This window comes from Electrophorus electricus, chromosome 6, assembly GCF_041902795.1.
Source record: "Electrophorus electricus isolate QZ-2024a chromosome 6, ASM4190279v1, whole genome shotgun sequence".
Classification (NCBI taxonomy): domain Eukaryota; kingdom Metazoa; phylum Chordata; class Actinopteri; order Gymnotiformes; family Gymnotidae; genus Electrophorus; species Electrophorus electricus.
Window position 1 is genome coordinate 22,019,256 of NC_137502.1, and position 14,856 is coordinate 22,034,111.

General features: G+C 41.4%; 1 protein-coding gene across 1 annotated transcript; it reads left to right on the forward strand.

Annotated features, from left to right (window-relative positions):
• Positions 1-2,108: 2,108 nt before the first annotated feature.
• LOC113577296 (long-chain fatty acid transport protein 2-like) lies at positions 2,109-13,653 on the forward strand. Its single transcript, XM_027009868.3, has 10 exons — positions 2,109-2,760; positions 5,536-5,745; positions 6,222-6,380; positions 8,205-8,329; positions 10,383-10,577; positions 10,686-10,776; positions 10,976-11,174; positions 11,841-11,938; positions 12,305-12,435; positions 12,781-13,653. Exons 1-10 carry the CDS (start codon positions 2,286-2,288, stop codon positions 12,955-12,957), a joined length of 1,860 nt encoding a protein of 619 aa, XP_026865669.2. The 5' UTR covers positions 2,109-2,285; the 3' UTR covers positions 12,958-13,653.
• Positions 13,654-14,856: the final 1,203 nt, after the last annotated feature.

Consider the following 14,856-nt stretch of genomic DNA (forward strand, 5'->3'; position numbering starts at 1 on the left):
CTTCCATTTATATAGTGCGCGAGACAAATTCTTCTGGCAACGTGACACATGAAAAAAAGGTCTTCGGGAAAGACGACGCCTGACAGCAGCACATTTTTATCACTCTATAGGTTGATCGACATGAGAGGGTTCACGCCTATTGCTTTCTACATAGAAAACAGTAAAAAAATAGTTCACTGATTTTAGTCGAAGACGCGCGTGTGTGTTATTAGTGGGGGGTTTTTAGCCAGGAGTAACCCATGTCCTCCTAGATTTATAATATTTGAATGTTAAATGCTATATACTTTATCAAGGTATCCAGGTTTAACTTAACTTAAATTTTGCGTTTCATGTATAAAATAAATGTTTTACCCTCAGGGGCTCATGCCTGGGTTAGGGTTATGGTACCCACTCTGAGACTATGGGGTTCTTCACGTGTGAATAATAAAAATGCCACTGTTGTGTGAACTGCTTATGGAGAAGTTGCCCACCAATTTCACTATCTCCAAGTACTCAATCTCTATTTCCTCTCTCTCTAACCTTGAGAGGCTGACAGGCCATGTGTGAAACATACGTCTCGTGTAGGCCTGTATGGCTGAACTGTATGGCTGGCTATAGGTCCAGGGTAGCCTGTATCCTCTCAGCTGTCTGCTCCTCAGAATCACACCATTGAGTCATTTCTAATCTAAACAAACGAGCACAAGTGGACTCATGACCCATGTTCTGTGGCTGTAAGTTATTACCTGAGGTCAGTGTGTCTAACCAGGTTTATCAGCATGTTAAAGTTTGCTACTTTAAACATCTGTTATCAGAAACAAGCGTTGTGCTAGAGTGACCCAATAAGCAGAGCTGATAGCAAAACCAGCCAGTGCATGGCTTCATTTTACCTCCCAATATAACTTTTGTGTTTAAAATATTTAGTATAACAATGCCATTTGACATTAATGGCACATGAAAAGGTCAGTAAAAGTGTGTGAGGCAACAGTGAGTTACACAGAAAAAAAATGTGAATATACTGTTATTTCACCCCCCCCCCCCCCCCTTTAGATATTCTTTCACATTTTGACTGTACTCTACTTTACCTCACCAGAGTAGGAGTTGCGAAACTGATACTGCAGTCTCCACATGCTAAAGTGTCGTTTTAATTATCAAGTAGCAGTATGTCAGTGACTGGAACAAATCTACAAGTTAAATCTTACAGTAGTTCTGTGTGCTCTATAGTAGCACTACTCAAGTTTCAGACTGTACAGTTCAGCTGGTATTCCATTGTGAACAATGCTTAGGCTTTGAGAACCTCACTTTCAAATGTATTGGTACAACAACATTCAACTTCTCTTCTCTAAAGTACAACTGAGATAAATGTGTGCTCAGGGAGCTGCTATCTGATGTGCATCTGCAGCTGAGATCATCCAAATACCCATGCTTGGGGTTACAGTGTCTTTATTTTATAATGGCTGTTCCAATTATCCATTTTTAAAGGTATCATTCTAGATTTTTTTGTCATGTCTAAGTAGATGAGGCAGGGTGAGTGTGATTTAACACTACACCACAGCACACCCCAACCCTGTAATACCAACAGCTGCTCCAGTCAGCACCCTGAAACTTGATATAACTCTACCCATTGCAAGACAGCTCCACCCAACAAAAAGACAGCTCCACCCAATGCATGACAAGTACTGAATCAGACTCATTTGCAATAAAAAAGTCATCATAATAATAATAATAATAATAATAATAATAATAGCAATGCTTTTTGAAATGTTTAAAGTTTATGTTTCCAATCTTATTTTTCTGTCACAGGCAATGGTATAAGTAATGGGATAACACATAATTGATTATGAAAGTAATCACAAAATAAAATCTATGTAAAAACTACTGACTGCATAAAAGTCAAATAAGGTGTTTTTTTTTTCCACTTATTGAACTATTGTTTCCTTTCATCTGGTCTTGCTTGTTTTGTTACAATAGTACCCGACAAGTCAGTACGTCTTTATGAAACATTACTGAGCGATATTAGATTGTGAATTTCCACTATATAGTAAATGTGATAATGGAAGTGCACGAGCTTCTAGGTCGACTCCAGTAACCAAGGGACGCACGCGCAGCGTACCGGAATTCCTCACACCTCGGAACATATGGGAACTTGGGAACGTGGCGTATGGAATCCCATTTGCTCCGCCTTTGCTTAAAAAAAGTAGTAAAATACACTTCTCAGCTATGTTTTGAATGTTCTTGGCGGCTTTCCCGCTCTAAAAACGAATGCACAAATAACCCAATCTAGCGACAGACTATTTGTGCATTTAAAGATGCTCTTACAGTCATTACTTTTGGCTGGATTGGTCATTTTACCACTGCTGCTCAGATTGTTCTTTCCTTATTTCTGGACAGATGTTTTGTATCTCAAAGACTTGTTCAAGATATTGCTCAAATTTGCCTCGCGCAGAAGGCGGAGACCGTTGTTTCTCGCTTTGGACAGATTTTTAGAACGGACGGCTGAGCATCCGCACAAGCCTTTCGTTGTTTTCGAAAACAAGACTTATTCTTACGAGGACACAGACAGAGAAAGCAACAAAATAGCGAACGCCTTAAGGACTCATTCTGCTTTGAAAGAAGGGGACACGGCTGCCATTTTCATGGGGAACGAGCCCGCCTTCATATTTACCTGGCTCGCGCTATCTAAAATAGGGTGTGCGTCGGCGCTTCTCAATAATAATATTCGCTCCCAATCGTTGTTGCACTGTTTCAAATGCTGCGGCGCCAAACTCATGATCATTACGGCAGGTGAGGTGCCGCAAACACATTTCAGCGATCTAGAGAAACTTTATTACTCGTTTAACTCTTTAACAGGAGTTGTGGGTTAAAACATTTGACTAGGCCGTTGGATGATAGGAATCTGTGTTTGCGTGTGTGTGTTTGCGTTTGCGTGTGTGTGTGTGTGTGTGTGTGCGCGCGCGCGCGTGCGTGCGTGCGTAGTTTAGTCTTGAGTTTTGAGTGTGTGCGTGTGCGCGCGTTTATAAGCATTCGTTATTTTGTCTCATTTCCAAAATGTGCAAAAGTACAGTGTGCAAAACCACACTAAACACGTACTAATGCTTTTGAATAATACCGCATGATTTTATTTCCTAACCTAAGGAGGTTAGGATTTCTTTATTTATTAAAGGGTATTTTAGAGAATGGCTACTTATTATCTAGAAATATTGATAATTATTTAAAAGTTTGACACAATGTATTTCAGTCAGAAACCTGTCATATTTCAACAACTGTCTCACAATTACTAACCCTTTACCCAGTGATATAGCCTATAACCCAACCTAGAAGTGGGGATAAAGCTGTAAATGTTAAAAATGCCAAAGTTTGTTTATGAATCAGTCAAAGTCTAATACAAGTACTTTGTCTTGTTGAGTGTAGGTTTCTTCAACATGGGGTTCCAGAGTAAAAACTTTCCTCCATCCTCAATTAAGGACTTTTCAAAAACTATCAAAAGCAGAACTGAAAAACATGAACATTTTAGGTGCATGTTTAATAAAAACATAAGTCAGGCATGATTTTATCCCTCTGCGTAGAAATCTTGACATTTTGAAGTTTATACACTAAAGTATCATTTAAGTATAATATTTTGAATATTTTAGAATGTTTGAATTTACAAAGGAAGACTAACAAAATGCACTATTGGCTACAAGTGTCCGTCATTGCCCCACAGATTTAGAGCCAGAGGAATCCAGAATCACAAGCTGTAAGCCCTTATTACCGTGGTAACACAGATTTAGTCCAGAGGCAACTGCAGCCTTACTTTGCTGACTGTAGCTGAATTGCTCTTTCAACCATAAACCAATACTCTGTATTTTAACAGGCAGATGCAATAAGAACATGAAGTAACACTTTTATCTCCTATCACATATGGACCATATTTGCTTAGCCTGCAACACTACCTCCCCTTTGACCTCCTCGCTCTGCACAGCAGACCATGGTTAGACAAGAGGAATGATCCACTTTGCATAGTGAATAATACACTTTTTTCTCAGCACTGTTTGCTGTTCAAAACTGGTCTTAACCACCCTTTGTAACCACTGCTGCTGCTTCACATGCATTCTGCAAAGCTGCACTATGTAGAAAGCTAAACCTCATTACATCAGCTAAAATGCTTATGACTGAACTGAGCTGATGTTTTACAGATGTAATGTTAGGGCATAGATTGCTATGTAAAATTTCAATTTTAACATTTATGACTGCAGTATAGCGTTGCTCCTGGCACCTCTCTCCTACCTCTCTCCTATGCTTCTGTTGTTGTGGCTGATGTGGTTATCATTTGTGACTGTTGTGACTGATGTGATTGTTGATTGTGATAGCTGTGACTGGTGTGATTGCTGTGGCTGATGTGATTGTTGATTCTCATAGCTGTGACTGGTGTGATTGCTGTGGCTGATGTGATTGTTGATTCTCATAGCTGTGACTGGTGTGATTGCTGTGACCGGTGTGATTGTTGATTCTCATAGCTGTGACTGGTGTGATTGTTGATTGTGATAGCTGTGACTGGTGTAATTGCTGTGGCTGATGTGATTGTTGATTCTCATAGCTGTGACTGGTGTGATTGCTGTGGCTGATGTGATTGTCGATTGTGATAGCTGTGACTGGTGTGATTGCTGTGGCTGATGTGATTGTCGATTGTGATAGCTGTGACTGGTGTGATTGCTGTGGCGGATGTGATTGTTGATTCTCATAGCTGTGACTGGTGTGATAGCTGTGACTGGTGTGATTGCTGTGGCTGATGTGATTGTTGATTCTCATAGCTGTGACTGGTGTGATTGCTGTGGCTGATGTGATTGTTGATTCTCATAGCTGTGACTGGTGTAATTGCTGTGACCGGTGTGATTGTCGATTGTGATAGCTGTGACTGGTGTGATTGCTGTGGCTGATGCGATTGTTGATTCTCATAGCTGTGACTGGTGTGATTGTTGTGACTGAAGTGATTGTTGTTTGTGTGCCAAGTGCAGAGAAAATGCAAAAAAGGGGGGCAAGCAGGCATATAGTTTAAACAAAGGATTTATTGAAACAAGAAAACTCATAACTAGTACTCAAACTGAAAACAAAACATCAGCTGATGCAGCAGTTATAAAAGAAAGGGGTTCAATAAGAGTGAAACAAAATACATAATAACACAAAGGTGTAATGGCAAATAAAAAAGGAACAAGTAACACCTGTGTGTGGGGCGTGGCACAGAAACCAAACCACAAAGCACATGGAACTAAAAAGACAACATAAACAAAAGCCACATGGTGGCACTAACCCCCAGGTGGAGGCTGCTGGTGGCTGCTGTCACAATGTGATTGCTGTTGGGGTTGTTGTAGATGTTGTGGTTGTTATTTGTTAATGTGGTTGCTTGTGGTTGATGTGGTCTATGTTTGTGGTTGTTTGTGATAGTTGTAGTTTATGGGGTCGTTCAGTGTGGTTGTTGTGGTTCATGTTTGTGGTGGTTTATGGGGTTGTTGTCCCTTGTGGTTGATGGAGTTGTTGTTTGTGGTTGTTGATGTGGTTCTTTGTTGTTGTTGTGTGTTGCAGATCTTCAGGCAGCAGTGGAGGAGATACTTGTGCCCTTGTGTGAAGATGAGGTGTGTGTGTTTGTTATGGGGATGGAGTGTGGGTCTGTCCATATGCAGAGTCTCAGTGAGAAAGTGGAGCAGGCATCAGACACTCCCATCCCTCACTCCCTACGAGCCAATGTTTCCTTCAAAGACCCTGCAGTCTACATTTACACATCTGGAACAACAGGTACACACACATCCACTCACAGAAAAAAAGACAGACTTCAGAAGATTGAGAAAATGACCAACTCTTCATTCAGTTTCTGTAAGGCAGGGGTGTCAAAGTCCAGTCCTGGTGTGTTGGAGTTCAGCAAAGTGCAGCAGCTGCTCTGCTCACACCTGGCAATTGATTGATGAGTTGTGGTGCATTTTAGCAGATCAATCACCAAACCGTACTGCAGTCTGGCCCTCTCAAACAAGTTATTTGACACCACAGTGCTGCCTTAACTAATTAGAATACCAGAAACCAGTGTGGTCAGGTGATTGACCTGCTTAAACACATCCCAACTCATCAATCAACTGTGAGGTTTAGTGCTTGTGTCTGAGCATATCCTTGAGCTGTGCGTATTGTGTGTGTGCCTGTGCATGCTTGTGTGTGTGTGAGTGTATGTGTGTGCATGTGTGTGTGTGTGTGTGTGTGTGTGTGTGTGTGTTTGTGTGCAGGTCTCCCTAAAGCAGCAGTGATCAATCACACTCGTCTGCTAGCTGCTCTGGCAGTGCTGGCAGCTAACGGGGTCACGAATAGGGATGTCATCTATGTGAACCTCCCACTCTACCACACAGCAGCCTTTCTCATAGGCTTCATTGGCTCTGTGGAGACAGGTGTGTGTGTTTCCTGTGTAAAAAACTTTGTAAAGAACCCCGTAGGACCCTCGGACGGCAGGGCTTTCACCTCTAATAAATGAAAGTGGGTTAAAGTTCACTTCACTTTGTCAGCCATGAATTTACCACCCTGCACCATTCACTTAACACCATTCCCTTAACACACTACTGTCCACAGAACTATCATTAGTAGACCCATAGGTTTCCTACAATTGTCACTCAGCAGTGACACCAACACGTACAAAGTAGTACTGATAAATTCATTCCAGCATACATTATAATTTATCTATGAAATGTACCTATAGGATTAGTGTACCTAAACAAGGATAGTGAATGTAGATGCAAGGTAGTTTATGATAAAGTATGTTGTGGGTATAGATTCAAATCAAATCAAAATTTATTTATATATAGCGCTTTTTACAACAAATGTTACAAAGCAGCTTTACAAATGTCCAAGTCCAAGCCCCCAGTGAGCAAGCCAAGGGTGATAGTGGCAAGGAAAAACTCCCTAGAGCACGAGGAAGAAACCTTGAGAGGAACCAAGACTCAAAGGGGGGGCCCATCCTCCTCTGGCTGACAACGATCACCACAATAGTAACAATGTAAAGAGAAAAATAAATGAAAAAAATGAAAAGATAAGCAATTAATGTCTAGTCCTACTCCTAGTCTTAGGGTTGGTCTTGTCCTGAGGTGTGCATGAGTCTGAGACCCATCCCACAAGAGAACGTCCATTAAGGGCAATGAAGAAGTAGTTGGCTAGGGTGGCGGTGTGGTGGGCTACAGGAAGGTGTGGTGGGCTACATCAGGGAGAGGTGGGAGTAGCCATGGCAGCTGAGACCGGTAGAGGCTCAGTAACATCAAGACATCCCGCAAGAGAGCGTGCATTAAGGGCAATGGAGAGTAGTTGGCTGGGGTAGAGGTGTGGTGGACTACAGCAGGGGACATCAGGGGGCAGGATTAGCCATCGCCTTCACTAATTGACACACCTCTTCACTATTATTTTTAGTAATCTCTGACTGATGAAGGGGTATATCGTTAGCTCCTACATGAATAACTATCTTCGAGAACCTATGCTTGCCTAAAACTTTAAGATTACCTGCAATGTCTGGTGCCCTGGCCCTGGTATACAGCTAACTACTGCTGCTGGAGTCCGTAAAGGCCTAGCTAATTTCACGCCACAAAATAAGAGTCCCTTATAACCAGAGCTCTTTCAACAGGCTTCTCAATGGGTGCCTTGCTGAGTGGGGCAAACCTGTTTGACAATGGGGATGTGTAGTGCTCCCAAAGCTCATCTATTTCGCCGTAACGTCACCCATTCGCCCTGCTGCGAGGGCTGTAGTGCCAGAATTGAGGGCTTGCTAACTTCTCCTAAGGCATCCAGAGCTTATACTTCTAGTTCCTCAGTAGGTCTAACTTTCTATGGTCTGGATGCGCACTTCTAGCACTATAATTTTCTCCGTCAGACTAGTAATTAATCTATACTTCTCACAAATATAACTATCGCTAACGACGGAGTAAGAATAACTAAACTCAGCAGGCTGAAGGAGAATGGAAGCCATGATGGAAAAGCAAAATGTTAACGTTACTTATGTTTTTGGTAGTTCTTTGGATGTAGTTTGTGATGATAAAGTAGTTTTCAATGACTGATGGAAGTTACTGGTTTCCAGGTAGAATGTAGTTAAGTCGAAGGAAAAAATTGATGAACAGCTAGAGAGCAGTAAGAGCTAGTATGCCAAAGCAGTGGTGTTGACATGAAACAGTTTCAAAAGCAGGAAGCTTGCTCTTTCCCAATCATTTCCTTAATAATACATGTTTTCCTGTAAGGTTCCACTGTAATTCTGAAGAGGAAGTTCTCTGCATCTCAGTTCTGGAACGATTGCAGGAAACACAATGTGACGGTGATCCAATACATTGGAGAGACCATGCGCTACCTCTGCAACACACCCAAGGTGACACACCAGATATCACAGAAACTAACACACCAATCCTTCTCAAATTCACACCAACACTATAACACCAACCTTCAAAGAAGCTAACACAAAAATCCTTCTCAGGTTCACACCAGCACTACAAAACCAGTTCTCTCAGGTACACACAGAATGTAAACACCAGTGCTCCTTATATCAGTGCAATAATACTCAGATTCACACCAGCAATAACACACCAATAATCCTTGGAGGCTATTTTCACATTACAAGCCACATTGTGCTCAGATCAAATATGCATATCTTGATGGTTCACATTCATAATTGCATGAATGTGACTGTTATTTGTCTGTTAATGTAAATGCATCTGTCTGCCAAATTGGCACACCTGCACATTGCTACTTTTTTGCAATGGAGTCACCTGTATCTCCAACAACACAAATGCCATTTTTTGAGATGGTATACTCATGGTATAAAAACTGGCAAAAAGGAAATGCTAGTAACCCATTTATACATCGCATTGTATTCTGGAGGACCTCCGACCGTTCTTCAGCTGTACAGGATCGGGCTGAGAAGGTGAAAATAAATCCAGATGTCTAGCATTTGCTGTTTTCCACTGACTCTTGTTACTGTTCTGGCTCTCCTCCATTGTTTTGTTGTGCTGCTCGTTGCTGGATGATGACAACTGTACTAAGCTTATTCATATAAGCATATCACATGAATTCTGATCTGACCATTCTATTCATTCCACATGACTACAAACCAGATATATATCCAATTTATGACCAGGTGAAAAAGACTCAAATTTGATTTGAAAAGATCATATTTCTATGTCCACACAGCCCTGAAAAAATCAGATCTGTCACAAAAACAGCAAAAGTCATATTTGAGATACTTCAGCTTGGTAATGTGCACATAATATGAATCAGATCACAACAGTAACACACCAGCGATCCTCGGATTCACACTAATGCTAACACTCCAGTACTCCTCAGATTTATACCAGCAATAATACCAGTACTCCTCTTATATATACTCAGAAGCTAACACACCAAAACTCTTCAAATTCGCATCAACACACCACTCCCTATATTATAACTGGGCTCAGTGTGGGTGAACTACCTCCTTTTTATTGGGCTCTGAACTAGAGGAAAATGCAGTGGAATAATTTGTGTACTCAACTGAAATCATCTCACAGAAGGCAACAAGGTCACACTGTTTAGGTGAGAAGTAGATTCAAAATCAGTTTTAGTTCTTGAAAAATCTGGTTGCAAAAGAGGTTCACTATAAAATAGGTTCAGTTGCAGCTGTTAAATCTAAAGTGTCTTTTCATAAATTCTGTATCTGCGTAGACATGCCAGCTCAGTGGAATGAGAGCAGCTGTTCCTTCTTTGGTCACACATTGTGATCATGTCATTGGTTAGAGACCACTGCTGCTTCTCACTCTGTAACACACCTACACACACACACACACACACACACACACACACACACACACACACAGACACACACAGACAGACACACACACACACACACACACACAAACATACACGTGAGGAGCCAAAGCCTTTGAAGCCTTTTGCTGAGTCCTATGGTGGTTCTTGGGTAAATTAGATTTAAAGTGCTCTATGGCAAAGTCTATCTTTTTCAAGGGTACATCGTCGAGTTGGGCATGTATTTTAGGGGTGTATTGTGGGGTTGGACATGGTTCAGGGGTACAGGGTGTGGTTAGAGTTAGGGGCTGAAATCGAATCTTTAAGAAGCATGTGATGTCTGACCTTACAGAGTCATGTGATCATAGTGTCAAGCAGAGACAGAGCACTGTATGAGCCGTGATCTGGGAATAGAGCTGCCCTTACTTAGAAATCCTACATGCAGCCTGTAAAGACTCAACTTCTTACCTCCTCATTGGAGGTATCAAGTTTAACTTGTATGGTAAAATACTCAGCTCTGTTGAAGTGTGTGTGTGTATGTGCGTGCCTTCTTAGGCACCGCCTAAGAACTACTCTGTTTTGAGGAAATTTTAAGTAAAGCCTGTAGGAATTTGAGAGCAGTCAATAGCTTATTGTCTATGCAGAGGGCGGACGATAAGGAGCACAACGTACGTCTGGCCATTGGGAACGGCCTGCGAGCAGACATCTGGAGAGAGTTCCTCTCTCGTTTTGGCAAGATTGTGGTGAGAGAGTTTTATGCATCCACGGAGGGCAACGTGGGCTTTGTTAACTACACAGGGAAGATCGGTGCTATTGGCCGAATCAACTTTCTGCACAAAGTGAGCCCTTACACTGTGATCATTACAATCCCACATTTCAAACAAGATAAGAGAAGATTTTTATAGCTTTTCCACTTGCTGCATCTAAGCAATTATACTTATTTGCAGAAAATGCTCCCGTACGCTCTGATTAAATATGACACAGAACTAGACGAACCCATCAGAGATGTCAACGGCAGGTGCATCGAAGTGCTGAAAGGTCAGAAGCTTAATCACTGAATTCTCATGGTCAAAAGGTCAATTACTGAGATATTATAAATCACATAGAATATTAAAAGAAGAGGCATTTATGAAAATGGTAACTGTGTGAGCATCAGAGGAAATAAATGAAGACAGTAAATCCTGTGTGTGTGTGTGCGTGTGTGTGTGTGTGTGTGTGTGTGTGTGTTTGCATTTAGGAGAAACCGGACTGTTAGTGTCAAAGATCACAGAGATTGCTTCATTTGAAGGTTATGCTCGTAACCTAGAGCAGACAGAGAAGAAGAGACTGCGCAATGTGTTTCAGGAGGGAGATGTTTACTTCAACAGTGGAGACCTGATGAAGATCGACCACGACAACTTTATCTATTTCCAGGATCGACTTGGGGACACTTTCAGGTGCAAAAGTGGGAATAAAGGGTGAAAGGGATTATTTCTAAGAATAAAATACACTATGTTAAGGTTCTCATTAAAGAGTCTTAACAGTAATGTACGCTACTTGTAGAAGTCTCTTGTGCTTTCACATTTTGAATTGATTTGTAATGATCCTGTAGATAAATTCTAATGTGAAATAATAAAATGTTCATCACAGTAAAATATTAAAGCAAAAGATCTGCTCATCTGCAGATGTCAGTGTTTATACTTAGTTCCACAGCAATGATGTAGTACAGATTCCTGCTCTATAACACCTACCCCAGCCCTATAACACTTATGGTTTTGGGACACACACAGGTAGAGGAGAACTGCTTTGGGGAAACACAGGGGTGGAGCAGCACTGCTCTGGGGAAACACGGGTGGAGCAGCATTGCTCTGTAGAGACACAGGGGTGCAGCAGCACTGCTCTGGGGAGACACGGGTAGAGCAGCATTGCTGTGGTGATCCAGATTATTGGAACAGCTCTGCTCTGGGGAGACACGGGTGGAGCAGCACTGTTCTGAGGAGACACAGTTGGAGCAACACTGTTGTGGGGAGACACAGGGGTGGAGCAGCACTGCTCTGGTGAGACATGGGTAGAGCAGCAGTGTTCTTTGTAGTTGCTGTTTTCACACTGCACTTTTTGTTTAGGTGGAAAGGAGAAAACGTTGCCACAACTGAAGTCTTAGACATTGTCACTCAGGTGGACTTCATTAAAGAGGCAAACGTTTATGGAGTTGAGGTTCCAGGTAACATCTCACACTGTGAACTCACACTGTGTTGTTCTGTGTAATTGTGAAATTGTATGCTATTGTCTTGTGTGTTTGTGTGGTAGCGTGTGATTATATGAGTTTGTGTTGTAGTGTCATGTTTGCTTGAATGTAATTAAATGATATTGTGTACATATATGTGATATGCTATTTACTGTGTGTCATTGTCTATTTCTATGTATTTGTGGGTAACTGCAGTTGTATGTTTGCATTTGTGTAGAATCAGATGTGATGGTGTTTGCTCGTGTGTCTGCATGTCTGCATGTGTTGTGTTTTTTGTGCTTTTGTGTATTGTGACTGCATGTTTTTGTACTTTTGTGTGTGTGATTGTGTTTATATGTGTAGGTCATGAGGGTAAAATTGGAATGGTCGCTGTAACAGTGAAAAATGGAGCAGTGTTTGATGGCATTGAAATGTTCAACCATGTCACAAGATGCTTACCAACCTACGCTCAGCCACACTTCCTGCGAATACAGGTAACCCCCCCCCACACACACACTTACCAGTCTATTTCTCAATCACACTTCCTATGAATACAAGTAGAAGACACATCACACACATTAAAAGCAAACCACACACTACACAGGTGTGTTGTGTAAAATTACTGTTTATTTCTTGCGTATAGCATGCAGTGTGCTGTGACTGTGTAAAGTGAGTGTTTCTCATGTGGAAAATGTGTTGAGGTCTGTCTGTGTAAAGTGATCATTTCTCATGTGTAGAATGCAGTGTGGTGTGTCTGTGTAAAGTGAGTGTTTATTTCTTGCATGTAGACTGCTGTGTGGTGTGTCTGTGTAAAATAAGTGTTTATTTCTCTCACGTAGAATGCGGTGGAGGTGACCAGCACCTTTAAGCAGCTGAAGATGAAGCTGATGAGAGAAGGCTTTAATCCCACTGCAGTCTCCGGGCCACTCTATTTCCTCAGTGACAGAGAGCAGAGCTATGTTCCTATGACAATGATCATATATGATGCAATAATTTCAGGCACTATCAGACTCTGATGAAGAGTTAGCTGAGCTTGTGCGTGAAGTCTGTGTGACACTCTGATGAGAGCTTGTATGTTCCATTTAGTGCTGACAGCATACTAGCAAACATCATATATTCAATTCCTTTACGCTGTTTTCATTTAAACACGTTGTACAGAAATAGAGCAGCAGGAACACAAGAGGGTGCTGTGCAGTGCATTTACACTATTCTCCATATGTCAGCAGCTCAGGGACTTTAGCACACCTCTGTGCTGTAAACTTACCTAATAGAGCCTCCAAACACACAAGGCAGAGATGAGCATGATGTAAACAGTGATTGTACCAGCAGCGAGGGGTACATGTGTGCTTTTTTCTTATCTTTGTCAATCACTGATGGTTTGTCTGCACCATCATTTATACATCTATCATTAAAATATCAAACAGGCATGAATGACTATTAGACAACTGTGCCTCTTATAAAAATGCTTGCTTATAATGGAATGTCTCGAAATGGGAAAAAGCAAACATGTATTTTATGTTCTATATACAGTAAATTCAATATATAATGTTCAATATATAATGTTATATGTGAAAGTATCAAATGTATTAATGTGTTATTAACCTCAAGTGTTTGCAATATTTAACATGCTTCATTTAGAATGGCGTTTATGATCTGTGGTATTATCCTCTAACGTGTTCATGAATAATATCAATAAACTGATTTCACATTTACTTTGATGGTTTAGTCTTTAGTCTAAACTTCACAAACTGATTTACTGATATATATATATATATATATATATATATATATATATATATATATATATATATATATATATATATATATATAAACAATTAATTTATTTGGTTGTTTTTGTTTTACACATAAAAATATTCCCTGTTTATTTTGTAGTAGCAGCAACAGGATGGGGGTGAATGTTCGTAGCAGCAGGATGGGGTGAGTGTCTGTAGCAGCAGGATGGGGTGGAATGTAGCAGTATGGGGTTGAATGTAGAAGCAGGATGTGGTGAGTATCTGTAGCAGCAGGATGTGGGTGAGTATCTGTAGCAGCAGGATGTGGGTGAGTATCTGTAGCAGCAGGATGTGGGTGAGTATCTGTAGCCGCAGGATGTGGGTGAGTATCTGTAGCAGCAGGATGTGGGTGAGTATCTGTAGCAGCAGGATGTAGGTGAGTATCTGTAGCAGCAGGATGTGGGTGAGTATCTGTAGCAGCAGGATGTAGGTGAGTATCTGTAGCAGCAGGATCTGGGTGAGTATCTGTAGCAGCAGGATGTGGGTGAGTATCTGTAGCAGCAGGATGTGGGTGAGTGTCTGTAGTAGCAGGATGTGGGTGAGTGTGTAGCAGCATACTAAGCCTTTCTTCTCAGGGCATAACAATCCACAGGACAATTCTCAGAGGCCCAGTCACTGAGGCAGAACACTGTTGAGGTGTGTACACCTACCAAACTTAACATTAAAAGCATCTGCCTATTGTGTAGGCTTCTGGCACCAACATGTTAACAGCAGATCCTTTAGCAGGTTGCAATTTGAGGTCTCCATGGATTAAACTGATTTTTTTTTCAGCATATGCTACAGATCTGGGGAATTTTGAGTCAACACCTTGAATTCTTTGTTATGTTCTCAAATCTTTCATGAACATTCTTTGCAGTATGGCAGGGTGCTGAAAGAGGTCACAGCCATTAGGGAATAACATTACAATGAAGGAGTATGCTTGGCCTGTCACAATGTTTTGGTAAGTGGAACGTGTCCAAGTAACATCCATGTCAAAACATGAATACATAACTCATCAGACCATGTGCCCACTGTGGACTCTTTCAGAGGATAGATGTCAGCATGGACACTCTGTCTGGTCTGTGGCTATGCATATGTAGTAAGCTGTGATACGCTGCACTGTGATGCACTGAGCACACCATA

Excerpts from the sequence above, each read along its gene's own strand:
- LOC113577296 (XM_027009868.3), top strand. The coding sequence starts at position 2,286 with ATGCTCTTACAGTCATTACTTTTGGCTGGATTGGTCATTTTACCACTG. Across the intron at positions 6,381-8,204 it reads CATTGGCTCTGTGGAGACAG|GTTCCACTGTAATTCTGAAG; the intron begins GTGTGTGTGTTT and ends TTTTCCTGTAAG. Across the intron at positions 10,578-10,685 it reads GAATCAACTTTCTGCACAAA|AAAATGCTCCCGTACGCTCT; the intron begins GTGAGCCCTTAC and ends ACTTATTTGCAG.